The sequence below is a fragment of the Schistocerca nitens genome, chromosome 9, assembly GCF_023898315.1.
Source record: "Schistocerca nitens isolate TAMUIC-IGC-003100 chromosome 9, iqSchNite1.1, whole genome shotgun sequence".
Lineage (NCBI taxonomy): Eukaryota > Metazoa > Arthropoda > Insecta > Orthoptera > Acrididae > Schistocerca > Schistocerca nitens.
This window is the reverse complement of record NC_064622.1, coordinates 468,238,297-468,256,834: the sequence shown is the minus strand read 5'-3', so window position 1 is coordinate 468,256,834 and position 18,538 is coordinate 468,238,297. Positions and strand designations below refer to the sequence as shown.

General features: G+C 41.6%; 1 protein-coding gene across 1 annotated transcript in view; it reads left to right on the top strand.

The window, feature by feature from the left end:
* LOC126204346 (blood vessel epicardial substance-like) overlaps positions 1-18,538 on the top strand; it is an 86,122-nt gene that overhangs the window by 48,280 nt on the left and 19,304 nt on the right. Inside the window, exon 6 of the mRNA XM_049938724.1 lies at positions 7,219-7,330. Coding sequence (XP_049794681.1) covers positions 7,219-7,330 — 112 coding nt within the window. The remainder of the gene's footprint in view (positions 1-7,218; positions 7,331-18,538) is intronic.

The window sequence follows — 18,538 nt, the reverse complement described above, 5'->3', positions numbered from 1 at the left end:
TCGTCCACTTTATAAAATTTAACTCTTTTACAGTATTATTAGTACACTCATAGGAAAAAAAACACGATTAGCATTATAACATCCTGTCACACAGAAATAAGTATAACATGTGTAACCTTGATTTCTAAATGTCGCCTCCTGTAGGAATGTTCGAAGCAATACCTTTTCTAAGAATTCCTACAAAAGTTACTCGTAAAGTAGATTCTAAATCTCACATTCCCAGGTTAACGTTACCCCTTTTACAGGAATTTTAAAAGTATTTTGGCCACGTAATGTGTGTCTAGTGGATACAAGAATCAGGCTATTATTTCGTATCCTGAAGAGATTCCAGTATGGAGCAATATTACAGGTAATCGCGGATCGAACCAGTAACCTCTTGGTTCCAGATCTTTTATGTGGTCACGACTATTTACGAACTGTCGCCAGCTACAACAGCTAACTTTCATCTTACTTTGTCAACTCCAGAGGAATTATACTACAGCGCCAAAACACATTAACACTATCTGTATTTTTTGTGTAGATATCATTATTCAACTGTAGACACAGAGAAATCTGGAATGAGCGTTCTCCATAAGTGAGATTTAAAGTACCAGTCATTATTCTAAGTTAGCTAAGCAAAGTTACTACGTTATGCTCCTAACACAATATTAACACATACTTTTAAATTATCATTCTTTCATTTACGGGCCATCCAAGCAATAAACCAAATATTGGCCCTTAATTTGTGCTTTGTTTGAGAATGGTAAAGACTTCCAACTCTTTTGAAGTCCTCACTAAACAGTGTTCGAAAAATAAGCTTAATCTATTGATTAAGTTCTATGTCGATTATAGCACTGGACTTAAGCAGTATAGTTTCATTTACTGTAGGCGCGCAGTCCGGAACCGTGGGACTGCTACGGTCGCAGGTTCGAATCCTGCCTCGGGCATGGATGTGTGTGATGTCCTTAGGTTAGTTAGGTTTAAGTAGTTCTAAGTTCTAGGGGACTGATAACCACAGCAGTTGAGTCCCATAGTGCTCAGAGCCACTTGAACCATTTCATTTACTGTAACCTTTTTCAGTATACTACTTTACTTTACATGAACAGAATACGCTACATTCCAAGGTAGTTATGAAAATAGCAAGATATTTTGTTTTTCGATAAATAATTTCCTTTCCTGTTTTTGTTTTCATTTAGCAGAGCTTTCCTTTCATTTCATAACTAACCCGTGGAGTTCAACAAAATTGTAATTTTCAGAAAACTTTCCATTTAATGCTCGACAAATAACATTTACTGACTACATAAAAAAGAAATTCTTTGAAAATATTTTACTAGATTAACTTTGCAAAATTGTAGTTCTTTATAATTTTAGAATGCCTGGAATCATTTTCACTGGGATAGGATCCTGTCTAGATATATATCTTAGGAAAATGAAGTTCTTTGAACTGGTATATGATAGCAACAAATTATTATTTCTAAACGTACAGACAAAAAAGTTTACTGGTTCAAGCTGTTATTACATTCCTAAATAATTTTCTTAACTTTTGCTTTAGGCAAGCAACTCATCACCAATTCCATTTTTATTTAACAGTAATGCTTTATTACAGAGCGAAGAACCAGGTATCGGTTGCCCAGATGATCGTATTTGTAAAAACCAACGATATAAAGGTTGTTCCAAACATTCATTTTCCGCTTTTTTCATCATATTTCGATGCTCACTCCCGTCTTCACTATCAAATTTGCAGGTGTACTTCAAAATTGCTGTTCTTCTTAATATCAATTATCGTAGAAGTTTCTACACCATACATATCTTCTAACTTACGACTAGGTTCTTCTGTTTTTAATGAATCAAAAATGTTTTGGCTTTAAAGGATAACACCACTCTCTTGAGCTTTAACGTTGTTTGGGCACTAGACGCGATATGGCGCACCCATTGGCAGCAGTTTCCAGTCAGATAAAAATGAAACGCGCGCTAACAGAAACAATGCTGAAACACATAGGGCAGAGACCGCGAGGAGGTGGGTCGTGTGCGCACGAACCAGACTACAAAGCTATTTGGTTGCCTTTGACAGTCCCGATAATCGCAAACCCCTATCACTGAGGTCAGGATAACTAAGTCTCCACTGTAGTATGAACGTATATTTTTAATTTTCATTACCGTAATGCGTAAGTGTTCGTACTTATTTATTTGAAAGAAATGTATTATGTTTTTTAGTAAAAAGAATTACAAAGCTTCTGGTTATTCACCATGTTGCACCATTTGCAAGAATCTAATGATTTTATCGTCTTTCTGACGTCTCCAGTAGGACCTCTGAGTGCTTCGGCAATTTTATATCAATTTTCCTTCGACATTTGTGATGTGCATTACTTCAGTCCCAGAAGCATCTATCGTTGTTGTTGTGGTCTTCAGTCCAGAGACTGGTTTGATGCTGCTCCCCTTGTTACTCTATCCGGTGCAAGCTTCTTCATCTCCAAGTAACTACTGCACCCTACATCCTTCTGAATATGCTTAGTGTATTCATCTCTTGGCCTCTCTCTACGATTTTTACCCTCCATGCTGCCCTCCAACACTAAATTGGTGATCCCTTGATGCCTCAGAGCACGTCCTACCAACCGATCCCTTCTTCTAGTCAAGGTGTGCCACAAATTCCTCTTCTCCCCAATTCTGTTCAGTACTTCCTCATTAGTTATCTAATCTACCCATCTAATCTTCGGCATTCTTCTGTAGCACCACATTTCGAAAGCTTCTTTCCTATCTTGTCCTAACTATTCATCGTCCACGGCAACAGTCCATACAAAAACTTTTAAAAAGACATCCTTACACTTAAATCTATACTCAATGTTAACAAATTTCTTTTCTTCAGAAACGCTTTTCTTGCCCTCCTTTGTGGTTGTACCTACGGTATGGCTATCTGTCCCACTGACACACGCATCTACATCTTATATCCTCTCTACTTCGACCATAAGTAGTTATTTTTCTCCCCAAATACCAAAACTCAGTTTCTAGTTTCAGTGTCTCATTTCCTAATCTAATTCCCTCAGCATCACCTGATTTAATTAGACTACATTCCATTATCCTTGTTTTGCTTTTGTTGATGTTCATCTTATATCCTCCTTTCAAGATACTGTCCATTCCGTTCAACTGCCCTTCCAAGTCCTTTGCTGTCTCTGACAGAATTACAATGTCATCGGCAAACCTCGAAGCTTTTATTTCTTTTCCATGGATTTTAATTCCCACTCCGAATTTTTCTTTTGTTCCTTTCAGTGCTTTCTCAATATACAGATTGAATAACATCGGTGAGAGGCTACAACCCTGTCTCACTCCCTTCCCAACCGCTGCTTCCCTTTGATGTCCCTCGACTCTTATACCGGCCATCTGATTTCTGTAAAAATTGTAAATAGCCTTTTGCTCCCTGTATTTGACCCCTACCATCTTCAGAATCTGAAAGAGAGTATTCCAGTCAACATTGACAAATGCTTTCTCTAAGTCTACAAATGCTAGAAACGTAGGTTTGACTTTCCATAACCTATCTTCTAAGATAAGTCATTGAGTCAGTATTGCCTCACGTGTTCCAACATCTCTACGGAATCCGAACTTATCTTCCATAAGGTCGGCTTCTATTAGTTTTTCCATTCGTCTGTAAATAATTCGTGTCAGTATTTTGCAGCCGTGGCTTATTAAGCTGATAGTTCAGTAATTTTCGCACCTGTCAACACTTGTTTTCTTTGGGAATAGAATTATTATATTCTTCTTGATGTCTGAGGGTATTTCGCCTGTCTCATGGCTCTCCCAAGGCTATCAGTAGCTCTAATGGATATTGTCTACTCCTGGGGCCTTGTTTCGAATTAGGTCTTTCAGTGCTATGTCAGATTCTTCATGCAGTATCATATCTCCCATTTCATCTTTATTTACGTCCTCTTTCATTTTCATAATATTGTTCTTAAGTACATCACCCTTGTATAGACCCTCTATATATTCCTTCCATCTTATTGCTTTCCCTTTTTTGCTTAGAAGTGGTTATTCTTTCTTTAGGACTGGTTTTCCATCTCAACTCGTGATATTCACACAAGTGGTTCCCTTTTCTCCAAGGCCTCTTTAATTTTCTTGTTGGCAGCATCTATCTTATCCCTAGTGATATATGCCTCCACATCCTTACATTTGTCCTCTAAATGCTTAGCCATTTGCACTTCATGTCGATCTCATTTTTGAGACGTTTGTATTCGTTTTTGCTTGCTTCGTTTACTGCATTTTTATATTTTCTTTCATCAATTAATTTCAATATCTCTCGTCTTTTTACCTACTTGATCCTCTCATGCCTTCACTATCTCATCTGTCAAAGCTACCCATTCTTCTCCTAGTGTATTTCTTTCCTCTTTTCCTGTCAATCGTTCCCTCATAATCTCTCTGAAACTCTCTACAACCTCTGGTTCTTTCAGCTTAACCAAGTCCCCTCTCCTTAAATTCCCAGTTTTTTGCAGTTTCTTCAGTTTTAATCTACAATCCATAACCAATAGATTGCGTTCAGAGTCCACATCTGCACTTGGAAATGTGTTACAATTTATAATCTGGTTCCCAAATCTCTGCCTTACCATTATATAATCTACCTGAAACCTTTCAGTGTCTCCAGGCCTCCTCTACGTATACAACCTTCTTTCATGATTCTTAAACCAAGTGTTAGCTATGATTTAGTTATGCTCTTTTCCTTACCTCCTTTTCCCACTAACGAATTCCAGTCCCCCATGACCATTACATTTTCGTCTCCCTTGACTAACTGAATAATTTCTTTTATCTCATCAGAGTTCTTCAATCTGTTCGTCATCTGCAGAGCTAGTTGGCATATAAACTCGTACTGCTGTGGTGGGCGTAGGCTTCCTGTTTATCTTGGCTACAACAACGGGTTCACTATGCTGTTTGTAGTAGCTGACCCACGTTTCTACTTTTTTATTCATTATTAAACGCACTCCTGCATTACTACTACTTGGTTTTGTATTTATAGCCTTGTATTCACTTGACCAGAAGTTTTGTTCCCCCTGCGATCAAATTTCACTAATTACCACTATATCTAACTTTAACCTACCCATTTCCCTTTTTAAATTTTGTAACCTATCTGCCCGATTAAGAGATCTGACATTCCACGCTCCGAACCGTAGACCGCCAGTTTTGTTTCTCCTGATAACGATATACTCCTCGGTAGCCCCCCCTCCCCCCTCAGATCCGAATGGGGAATTGTTTTACCTCCGGAATATTTTACCCAAGAGGACTCCATCATCATTTAACCATACAATAAAGCTTCATGGGAAAAATTACGGGTGTAGTTTCCCCTTGCTTTCAGCCGTTTTAGTTAATGCTACAAGGCCAGATCAGTCAATCACCCAGACTGTTGCCCCTGCAACTACTGAAAAGGCTACTGCCTCTCTTCAGGAACCACACGTTTGTCTGGCCTCTCAACAGATACCCCTCAGTTGTGGTTGTACCTACGGTATGGCTATCTGTCCCACTGAGACACGCAAGCCTCTTCAAGAACGACATGGTCCATGGGGGGGGGGGGGGGGGGCGGGGATAGAAGCATCTATGGTACGTATATTCTTATTTCAGTGACATTACTAGGAGCGTTCAGTACGCAATGCAACACAATTTTTTCTTGAACATGTTGGGATTCAGGATTCCAATGCGGCAATTTGTTCCCCACTCCACTTTCTACAGAACCGTATTTTTCAATACAATCTCCGATCAACGTCATCTTACTGGAAGGGCGTTTATGCCTGCATGGTGTCGCTCTATTGGTCGAGCTGGGAACCAACACCTTGGTGCATCAATAACCCTCTCCCACCATCCACGTGCTGTGTGAACTCCTCTAGGGTGTGCAGACTTGTGCGAGGCCTTCCATTGTTATGTAGGAGAAGCACGTTCGCGTTTTTGTGGCGACGAACAAGCTGAAGTCGTTTCTTCAATTGTCTGAGGGTAGTACAACACATGTCAGTGTTTATCGTTGCCACGGCTTTACCGACTGAGGGTGCGGCTTTGAACGTCTTCGGAGGAGGAGAGTTGGTGTGATGCCACTTCATTGATTGCCGTTTTGTTTCCGGTTCGAAGTGATGGACCCATGTTTCACCGCCTGTGACGATGTTCGACAAGAAATTGTCACGATCAGCTTCGTAGCGCGCAAGCAATTCCTCACAGATGGCCCTTCATTGCTCTTTATGGTCTTCTGTTCACGCCTTTGTGTGCTGCAACCAATGAATGAGTGTGTCAGCACTGCTAACAAGACGTCCAGTAAAGCAGCGACATGTCTGATTGTGATCCGTCGATCACCTAGAATGAGAGTGTCCGCACGTTCCGACATTGCAAGAGCAGCAGCTGTGAGCGGCAGTCCGGCACGTGGGAGATTGGGCAGTTTTGGCTCTGAGCATTACGGGACTTAACTTCTGAGGTCATCAGTCCCCTAGAATTTAGAACTGCTTAAACCTAATTAACCTACGGACATCACTCACATCCATTCCCGAGGCAGGATTCGGACCTGCGACCGTAGCGGTCGGGCGGTTCCAGACTGTAGCGCCTAGAACCACTCGGCCACTCCGGCCGGCGGGCAGTTTTGCACGAACTTGTTACAATGATGACAGACGCCTCGTCCAGGACTCGCTTTGCTTCTATTCACTGCCAGGACTCCGTAGATTCTGCAAGCTCCTATGAATATCTGCGATGCCCAAGTATTCCGCCAAAAGGAACGTAACGATACCTCTCTGCTTGGAACGCTCCTCCGATACAGACGGGATTTTGAGGGCTGCGTATAGCGTCGCCACTTATCAGAACTTCATGAAACTGCAGGGACTGAAGCGGGAGTATTCCAAGATGTCTCACAACAAATTCTGCATTTTTTCAACCGGAATTGGCCGGAAAAAAGTCTTGTGTTACTTACCGAGCACCAATCGTGTATTCTCTTCCGACCTGTCCATCGCTCTCGCAATTCGTGTCAACTACAGAAGTAAGCAACTTCACTGACGAAATTTTTCTGTATTGCTAGAGGCATAGTGGACAGGACGCGGACTTCCTTTGATGGTTCGCTAAAGGACCGACAAACGGCGGAACACGAACACCAGTGAATGGGAAGTGAACACGACCGAGTGCCTGCCCTATACACCAGAGAGAATTCTCGTTCGCTTGTGTTCGCTCCGCTGTCAACCAGACCTAAGAGGCTGCAAGCCGAAATAAAGTGCTGAGCGGTGCTGCCTGTGTCCACAGGTGACCATCACGGCAGAGCAGGAGTGCGTCTACCTGTGCTGGAACCGGCTCAGCCTGGAGAGGGTGCTCAGGCACCGGCCGCTGCTCAAGACCGTGCTCGACTGCATCATAGGTGAGCCACACCTGCCACATAGTTGTTGCCAATCTTTTTAAGAAAGGTGTTACCCTACAAACAGATCTGAAAGCTTGTCGTCGTGGCACGTCCTCGCACAGCCGCGTTTACGCGGGAGAAACGGGAGGTGAAATCAAACGATGGTACGGCGCCATCCGCCGGGAGACCCGGCCGGGGGCTGCTCGGGCGCCTAGAGCAAGTCTTCCTATTTGACGCCACTTCCGCGACTTGCACGCCTCATGAAGATGAGATGAGGTCTCCTGCCCGGTCGGGAAACGAATCCAGGACCCCACAGTCTACGGGTAGCGATGCTAATCACTCTACGGACAACGCACACTCTGGTACCCTTACGAGTGGAGCACGCGATGCACGTCTGTACTAGTCGAGCACAATATTATCGCTCATGTGACTAAGGACGATTCGGCCTGGTTGTAGTGAATCAGCTCGTAGTCGAGGTTGCGTAGGGCTGGAAAGAGTGTACGACTAGTTATGCAACGGAAATTGCGCTGCCTTTGGTGATTAGACTTACGAAGTGCATCATCCATCTCGAAAACGGCAAGTTCTTCATCTGCTATACTTGTTTCACTGGAGTCCGTTACAATTTCGTGCTGCATACTCATCTTCACTCTCCAGGCCAACATTATTACATTCTGTGTTGCTTCCTCTCTTTTCAGTGTTTCTGACTGCTCTCAAATATCCCATAAGTTTTGCAACAATGTTGGAACGTTGAGTTAGGATGATTCTTTTATTTTTACATATTTTAAATCGAATTCCCATCTCTTTCAAAATTTTCTGTAATGTTCTCCCCGAAAATGTAAGAGCTTTCTCAATGTTGGAATTTCCTTCTTCTGCTCGCAATAGTTTATCATAATGTTTTATCGAAGTCATCTACAGAAACTTCTTTTCTAGAACGCCTTTGCTTTCTAGGGGTTCTAGTTTTTCCCCAGTTTCTTCCGCGTTCTTAAATTTTTTGAAAATGTGTGTTATTATCCTTCCTGACTTCCCTACCACTTTAGCTGCCCGCAAGGCTGCCTGCTCTACAGATATCATTAACTGATTCCCCTTTTCTTCTTCTTGACAAAATTGTACAGCTTTGGATATAAGCCCTTTTTCACCAGAATGTGCCCACTTAAACTTACTTTGTTTTTCACTCTCGGCAGTATTCATGATAACAACGCACTGCCCTACAGACGATATTTCAACAGGACAAGTAACCTGAAAGCATTGTCGGTGGGATGAGTTTTCCTTCGTCAGCACTGTACTTGTTTACTGTAGCGGCCCACATCTTTCCGATAAGTCCATTGATATCGTGGTTGGGTAGCAGGTCAGTGCCCTGCACAATACAACAACTAAACACTGACCGGCACTTTTGTATGACAATCTTCCTCTTAGACTATCACTTTGATAGCATTTATTCTCAGAAAACTATGTTTTAGTGCAAGTTTCGTCTAAATAAACCAATGCCCACTTCCTTGTGCCTTATTCTTACCTTACTTTACAGGATTCGCCAAGAGAGCCACAGGCAGCTACGAATTCCCCTGCCACTGTTTCCTACTTTCTGCCACCAGTCACCCTCTATGCCGATCTGCAGCAAGTCCTCGTGGTTCCGTCTTTCCACCTTTGCTTTGTTCTTCTACTCTGGGAAGGAAACTCGCATTAGATTTCAATGGCCATCGACGTTTGTCCATCCGAGTGATGGCACCGTTTCATTCTCATCAGCCCTATAGCATTTTGTTTGCTGTAGATCTCCTCCAGTTCACAATTATGTCACATCTCCCACTTTCCAGTAATCACATCTCCTATTCGATGATTGTTCTTCCTCTATACTCCCCCCTCGAAAATCCCTATTTTAATCTTTTTATCTGAACACTTCAAGTTTTCAGGCATCGACTTCTACATACTGGAACAGCATTTTGTGCAGATATAGTTTGAAATTCTGCGAGATTCAAAAGGCTGACTGAGATTGAAGTACGATATCTTTGCAGCTTGGACCCTTCCTTTGCTCTCTGTCGACACGATGCATTCTCTGTAAATATCACGCACACATTTAACCTCAAGAACTCTTTTGCAGGATCAGGTTCCGACTTGCAGTCGCTGGAGTGGATCTCTTGAATGGGCACGAGTTCCGAACACTACCCCAGATACTGGGTCTCTGATCCTTTCACCAGGAGAACTTAGTTTGTTTGTTTTTTTTTTTTTTTTTTTTGTGACGCGCCCATTAAGCCATTTCAGTTGCGGAATGTCAATTAAGACGATACGAACGTGAGAGCAACACAACAGCCAGCTCCCAAGCGGACAAAATCTCCGACCCAGTCAGGAATCGAACCAGAGCCCCTTAGCTTGGCAACCCGCTTCCCTCAGCGCGCACTTCCCGTGGCAGACTGTGGCGCCGTCGCCCGCTGTCAACCCCACGCTGTCGCTCATCCGCGTCAATCTTTCCTTAGATGGACAACATATCCACGTCGTCCGCAAATGCGAGGCGAGTGATCTCAAATAAGACCTCGATCCCTTATACATTGCTACGGGAAGCTTCTTTCATTGTGTTTCCAAAGGCCAAGTTGGACAATACGGTGCCGCACGGCCTCCTTGTCCCAAACCTGTGATTACGTTGAAGCTCTCCGTGACATGGTACCCGAGCTTCAGTTTCTCTTTCTAATCAGTGACACAAATTCTAATTTCGCCAACGAGATTCTCAAGTAGTTCAAAGTCGGTTGGGCAATTAATCACGATCTTACAGTGAATGTAATTGTATGTCTTCTTAAAATCTGAAGAGAGTACATGAAAAATGGACTAAGTGCAAGAAACATGAAACTCAAATATTCAGCTCTATTTGTTTCATCAAGAATCTTTTGATAAAAAGAGCTGAACGTTTTTTTGTTTTTTTGTTTTACTTTTTATGTAGAGTGTGTTCTTATTACTTTCGTATTTTTTAATTCCCTTCCTCTTAATAATGAAGAGTATTATTTTACACGAATAAATGTAGAACGTGATCACCAAAAATAAGAAGTGCCAATGAAAAAATCTCAAACTTTGCAAGTATTTTTTTTAATAACATTGCAGAAGAACACCATCGTGTAATTATGTCGAAACCTTATTTTTACATTTAAAGAACACAAGAAGTTTTAATTAATTGATTCATCGAAGAATCTTTTGTTGTTTGTCTGTTGCAGAGCCCTGTTTTTGTCAGCTCACAAGTATATTTTTGGAATGCTGTCCTGGTAAAACCAAGTTTATGATTATGTTAATGATAAACCTTGCCTTTTTGGGCCTTATTACCCTGCCTTTCTGTGAGCACTAGTTCACATTTCTTCTATGGCTGACACAAGGATTTCTATTCTTTATTATGTATTGTTGTAGTGTTATGATAAATGTCTTATGTATAAGGAAAAAAAATTACTCGATATGAATTTAGTTTAGACCATAGACACATATAGACCGAACACGCCGTCACGTATCAGAGACCAAAACGCCGAATTTCTGTCGTTATACACAGCGCTTAGTCGAGTCGTCACTTTCGATTTTTCTCATTTATACCAGAAAAAAGGGAATTATATTCAGAACTGAACGAGTTGTTGTGTTGGTATTACACATGTAGTAGTACAGTTGACGTTATTTCTCCGAACTATGATAACATGAAACGGTACCAGACATTTTGAAACGCTGTATTCGCAGCTCTTTCTTTTTATAAACGACTGAATCGCAGTTCATCAGTAATTGCTGTTTTTACTGCCCTGCGAGTCATTTTGTTCAGCGCTTCAACAGAATCGGAAATATCAGTTTGCCATTTTTTTTTCTGACGATTCTTCAACAATATGTGTGACAAGTTATATTACGTTTTATAAGAATCATGAAAGAAGGCTGTATACATGGAAGAAGCCTGGAGATACTGACAGGTTTCAGATAGATTATATAATGGTAAGACAGAGATTGAGGAACCACGTTTTAATTTGTAAGACATTTCCAGGGGCAGATGTGGACTCTGACCACAATCTGTTGGTTATGAACTGTAGATTAAAACTGAAGAAACTACAAAAAGGTGGGAATTTAAGGAGATGGGACCTGGATAAACTGACTAAACCAGAGGTTGTACAGAGTTTCATGGAGAGCATAAGGGAACAATTGACAAGAATGGGGGAAAGAAATACAGTAGAAGATGAATGGATAGGTTTGAGGGGTGAAGTAGTGAAGGCAGCAGCGGATCAAGTAGGTAAAAAGACGAGGGCTAGTAGAAATCCTTGGGTAACACAAGATACGAGTATATTGAATTTAATTGATGAAAGGAGAAAATATAAAAATTCAGTAAATGAAGAACGCAAAAAGGAATACAAACGTCTCAAAAAATGGCTAAGCAGGGATGGCTAGAGGACAAATGTAAGGATATTGAGACTTATCTCACTAGGGGTAAGATAGATACTGCCTACAGGAAAATTAAAGAGACCTTTGAAGAAAAGAGAACCACTTGCATGAATATCAAGAGCTCAGATGGAAACCCAGTTCTAAGCAAAGAAGGGAAAGCAGAAAGGTGGAAGGAGTATATAGAGGGTCTATACAATGGCGATGTACTTGAGGACAATATTATGGAAATGGAAGAGGATGTAGATGAAGATGAAATGGGAGATATGATACTGCGTGAAGAGTTTGACAGAGCACTGAAAGACCTGAGTCGAAACAAGGCCCCAGGAGTAGACAACATTCCATTAGAACTACTGACAGCCTTGGGAGAGCCAGTCCTGACAAAACTCTACCATCTCGTGAGCAAGATGTATGAGACAGGCGAAACACCCTCAGACTTCAAGAATATTGTGGTGTCACCGCCAGACACCACACTTGCTAGGTGGTAGCCTTTAAATCGGCCGCGGTCCGTTAGTATACGTCGGACCCGCGTGTCGCCACTATCAGTGATTGCAGACCGAGCGCCGCCACACGGCAGGTCTGGAGAGACTTCCTAGCACTCGCCCCAGTTGTACAGCCGACTTTGCTAGCGATGGTTCACTGAAAAAATACGCTCTCATTTGCCGAGACGATAGTTAGCATAGCCTTCAGCTACGTCATTTGCTACGACCTAGCAAGGCACCATTACCAGTTACTGTTGATGCTGTAAAACATGTACCGTCAAGAGCGATGTTCACCAATTATGGATAAAGTTAAGTATTCCAGCAGCTACGTACGTTTTTTGTTAGTCTCATTTCCTTGACCTGTTGCAGACCTCACGGCAGCCTGCGAGAACTAAAACGCGTGCCTTTCGGCATCCTCTCATAGTGGGTTGGCTGTCTTGCCAATGCACAACAAATATAATAATTCCAGTCTCAAAGAAAGCAGGTGTTGACAGATGTGAAAATTACCGAACTATCAGTTTAATAAGTCACGGCTACAAAATACTAACGCAAATTCTTTACAGGCGAATGGAAAAACTGGTAGAAGCCGACCTTGGGGAAGATCAGTTTGGATTCCGTAGAAATATCGGAACACGTGAGGCAATACTGACCCTACGACTTATCTTAGAAGCTAGATTAAGGAAAGGCAAACCTACGTTTCTAGAATTTGTAGACTTAGAGAAAGCTTTTGACAATGTTGACTGGAATACTCTCTTTCACATTCTGAAGGTGGCAGGGGTAAAATACAGGGAGCGAAAATCTATTTACAATTTGTACAGAAACCAGATGGCAGTTATAAGAGTCGAGGGACATCAAAGGGAAGCAGCGGTTGGGAAGGGAGTGAGACAGGGTTGTAGACTCTCCCCGATGTTATTCAATCTGTATATTGAGCAAGCAGTGAAGGAATCAAAAGACAAATTCGGAGTAGGTATTAAAATTCATGGAGAAGAAATAAAAACTTTGAGGTTCGCCGATGACATTGTAATTCTGTCAGAGACAGCAAAGGACTTGGAAGAGCAGCTGAACGGAATGGACAGTGTTTTGAAAGGAGGGTATAAGATGAACATCAACAAAAGCAAAACGAGGATAATGGTATGTAGTCTAATTAATTCGGGTGATGCTGAGGGAATCAGATTAGGAAATGAGACATTTAAAGTAGTGATGGAGTTTTGCTATTTGGGGAGCAAAATAACTGATGATGGTCGAAGTAGAGAGGATATAAAATGTAGACTGGCAATGGCAAGGAAAGCATTTCTGAAGAAGAGAAATTTAACATCTAGTATAGATTTAAGTGTCAGGAAGTCGTTTCTGAAAGTATGGAGTGTAGCCATGTATGGAAGTGAAACATGGACGATAAATAGTTTGGACAAGAAGAGACTAGAAGCTTTTGAAATGTGGTGCTACAGAAGAATGCTGAAGATTAGATGAGTAAATCACATAAATAATGAGGAAGTACTGAATAGGATTGGGGAGAAGAGAAGTTTGTGGCACAACTTGACTAGAAGAAGGGATCGGTTGGTAGGACATGTTCTGAGGCATCAAGGGATCACCAATTTGGTACTGGAGGGCAGCGTGGCGGGTAAAAATCGTAGAGGGAGACCAAGAGATGAATACACCAAACAGATACAGAAGGATGAAGGTTGCAGTAGGTACTGGGAGATGAAGAAGCTTGCACAGGCTGGTTGGTTGGTTGGTTGGTTGTTTGGGGAAGGAGACCAGACAGCGTGGTCATCGGTCTCATCGGAGTAGGGAAGGATGGGGAAGGAAGTCGGCCGTGCCCTTTCAGAGGAACCATCCCGGCATTTGCCAGGAGTGATTTAGGGAAATCACGGAAAACCTAAATCAGGATGGCCGGACGCAGGATTGAACCGTCGTCCTCCCGAATGCGAGTCGAGTGTCTAACCACTGCGCCACCTCGCTCGGTGCATCAAACCAGTCTCAGGACTGAAGACCACAACAACAACAAGAAATGACATCCGTTTCTACCCATACTGTACTATTTTTGCACAAAGTTTTAGGACTTTTGCTTACAGATACTGAAATAATGCCAAGAGATGAAGCAGAACGAAACGTGCATCTGGAATATTTCGTCGGGAATCCATTTCTAGGAAATTCAGCTACCTTGTAAAAGCCTTTTTATTTGACGCCTCTTAGGCGACTTGCGCGTCAGTGATGATGATCTGAACATAAGGACAACACATACACACAAGTCCCGACTGGAGAAAATTCCTGACCCAGTCAGGAATCGAAACAGGTGTCTCCATGATCGAGAGTCAGACAAGAAGCGGAAAATAAGGGTGGCTGGAATGTCTGGTAAATTTCCATGAAAGAATTGAAGATTTTTCTAGCACCTTCAAGGTAGGCAACATCCAAGGATCGTGTAAACAGTTTCAACAATGCACAGCGCACATTTCATTTCTGGCAGCCGTCCGAGTTGCTCGGCGTCTCGATACCGACTGAATATGCAAAAAATCCGAATTACGTACTGCTATTAAACATTTTCTTGCGAAGAGCTGGACTGCCGCACAAATCAAAACAGAACTAACTGAAGTCCACGCAGATTGTGCTCCACCATTGAAGACCATTTACTTTCGGATTAATGAATTTAAATGTGGTTGGACAAGCACGGAAGACTAAGCGCGCTCTGGCTGTCCGTTTGAGGTCGCTACAATGGAAACCATTAACAAAATCCCTCACCGCAGAATAAAAATTCGTGAGTTTTCTGAGACTGCAGGCATCTCAGCTGAGGGTGTCCATAATATCCTGCACGGAGAATTGGCTACGAAGAGGCTGCTTGCGAAGTGATTGCTTACAGTCGAACAAAAGCGCATCCGCCACAACATTTCAACGCAATGTCTGGCGATGTTTTATCGTAATTCACAAGAATTTTTGCACAGATTTGTGACTGTTCATGAAACCTGGATCCATCATTGCACACCAGTGTCAAAAAGGCAGGCAAAACAATGGACAAAGCCGCTGAAAGTGCACCAAAAAAAGACCATTTTGTCGGCTGGTGAGGAAATGGCCACAGTTTTTTCGATTCCCAGGAATAATCCTAACAGATTACGTGGAAAAAAGCAGAACTACAACTGGACCCTAGACTGTTTAAATTTTTGATCGTTAGTTACTTGCATTCGGTGAAAAAAGACCAAGGTTGGCACACAAGGAAGTGGTTTTTCTCGAGGATAATGCACCATACCATAAATCAGCGATAACAATGGCGAATGTGCATGAATTGGGTTTTGAATTGGTTTCTCACCCAGCCCATTCACCAGATTTAGCCCCAAGTGACTTCTTCCGGTTCCCTAACCCGAAACTTCGGCTTGCTGGGAAGAAATTTTCATTAGATGTGGAAGTGATAGTCGCAGTCAAAGAGTATATTGCGGAGTTTCACGGAATCTACTTGTCGGATGGGATGCAAGAACTGCAGGCTCGCTGGACCAAGGGTGTGTCCCGCAAAGGAGATTATGCAGGGACGTACAGTGAGTTGTTTGCGAAATAAATACTTTCTCCTGCTTTTTCACCAGCATAGCGAACCAACCTCATAAGACGATGGTTAAAAATAAAACTCTTCTAGTGAATTAGATATTAACATTCTAATGTCGCGAAATCTTGTCAGTCATCCAGTTTTAGATCTGAGAATCAGCACACATCCTCACTTTCAAAAAATGTGTATGCAGTTTTCTTTATTTTAAAACAATTCTATCTGTGGAAGAAAATTTTAGTTGCTTCCACATATGTTTCCACTGAACGAAACTCCGCACTAGATTTCACCGTTGTAGTAAACAAACTTTCACTGAAAGTACTACAGTTAAGTTAATTATAAACTGAAGAGTGTTACAGAAGTCGGCTACTAATGCCTACCGCCACTTATCAGCTGAATGAGGTGTTGGTTTCAGTATAATGGCGTGATCACAGCCGCGCGGTCTAAGGCGCTGCAGTCATGGACTGTGCAGCTGGTCCCGGCGGAGGTTCGAATCCTCCCTTGGGCATGGGTGTGTGTGTTTGTCCTTAGGATAATTTAGGTTAAGTAGTGTGTAAGCCTAGGGACTGATGACCCTAGCAGTTAAGTTCCATAAGATTTCACACACATTTGATTTGAACATTTGCGTGATCACATACCACATTACTAGACTGGCAAACGTGCATCTTTTACTGAATCCCGACGTTTGTTAAGATAATATGGCAGCTCAAGATGTTTGTGCACAGTACTACTATAATTTCATGAAAAGAAATTACGTTGTAAGCCTTACGAGATGTACTAAACAAGTTCTGCAGCTGAGCAAATATTTGCTGACTAGTAGAGCTTTGATGCAGCCGCATCAGACCAGTCAGAAGACTGAGGACAAAAAAAAGAAAAAAGTTAAACACACAAATTGTAGAATCGTATTATAAGAAGAACATCAAGTTACATATACACACTGCTGTTTATGTATGAGAAATCGGTTGGAAAGTTTCCTCACGTCAGCACGTTGAAGGTGTCGCCACCGGCGCCAACCTTGTGTGAATGCTCTGAAAAGCTAATCATTTGCATATCACAGCATCTTCTTCTTGTCAGTTAAATTTCGCGTCTGTAGCACGTCAGCATCTTCGTGGTGTAGCAATTTTAATGGCCAGTAGTGTAGTTTGGTGTTATGAAGTTACATATATACACGTTTAGAGCAGACTACAGTTTTCGTAAGAACTCTCAGATGAACAAAGACACTTGTTATCAACGACACCTGGCACGTTGTACTCACAGGAGCACTTTCATAACGAGTATACTACTCTGAGAAAATCCGGAGTTGATCAGAACTGGTTAAAAGCACATCCTTATGCTATGTAAATACTAGATTATTAAACCCCTGAAAATGTAAATACACTATTTAAAAACTGTAGGTATTTCGGACAAGAGAAACTGTAATTTAATTATTTATGCCTGCATGTAGTACAAAAGCAAAAATACTTAAGATGTTTCTACTTATGCTCGCATTGAGACGTATATTTCTTCCCTTGCAACTTCCTTCTGCTGCACGAAAAATTACAGCCAAACACTTCACGTGTATTGACCATTACGTCAAAACTCTAAAAGTAACGTTGTCTCATCAGTTTATTCCCGTTCCTTAGGATTGTTTTGTCAATACATAAACAGTTGTTTACACGTACTTTGCACTCGCCGTCATATGGCTATTCGAAAATGCCGGCTTCAGCAACACCAGTGATACTGTACACACAGTTGCCAGCATGGAGGTAAAATAAGGGGAGATGGCGCTACAGACGTACGCTGTACGTTGTTTTGAAGCCAGTGGGCGGAGCCTGCCGCCATCTTGGATCCCCTAAAACATTAGCAGACAAGTGTTTACAATTGTTTCTTGTTCATTATTTCTGTCGTGTGCACGCGATATTTGTTTTATATAGTAAATGTTACACTGTTTTAGTGAACAACACAGCATAAGGAACGCAACTTCAAACGTTTTTCTGGTCTTAAATGCGTATTCGATACAGTAATACGACACGAAAATATGACGCTTCTGGCCTCGCTACTGTAGTTCCTTTATGTTTATACACTTCGAATAACCGAGAAAAGAAGTATGTGCTATGAAAAGCGTGCTTTCGTAACCCATTTCTATTCACTTTCATTGTGTTTGTGTCGATAACTGATAAAGCCAGAACTCCAAAAGCAATGATTGTTAGTTTAGAGGCACCGATTTGTGTTCGTTGCATTTTCAAGTCAAATGCAAATTTTAAATGCTCCAGCTTGCAAGAAACTTACCTTATTTCCTTTGGTGTCCCATAGATGTATGCAGGGATGATATAAACAAGCCAGCTGTCATGTCAACAAAGTGAAAGATTCGTTAAATTACGAAGGAAAAGAACTGAATTTAAGATTGTCAGGCCCATTGTAGTTTACACACCTGCTTTATTTTTAAATTGTACCTGCCAAGTGACACTCAGTGTGGCAGATAACAGCAATTTACACAGTGATTAATCCAATGATCTAAATAGCCTGGACTTAGATAGGGAACTTTAATTTAACGAATATGTAACCCTTTAAGTACTTATAATTTAACCACTGTAACAGGTGTTCCACACATTTTAATGAAGATTTAATTAACTACATGTAGTTACTTTAGTTTTATATCAAATTATTGCTTTTTAAAACATTAGTCCCCATTTCCAGGAAATTTCTTGCCAGGACTTTTCAGTCACTTTAGAATAACCAAACAATGAAAACCAAGTGTATTGCTCACGTCCAGAAAGCTCTTCGCATTGGGTTGATAGGAAATCTAAAGTCAAATCACAGAAATAAAACCATACAGTAAAACTTTATAGTGCATCAGAATTTCAATTATAT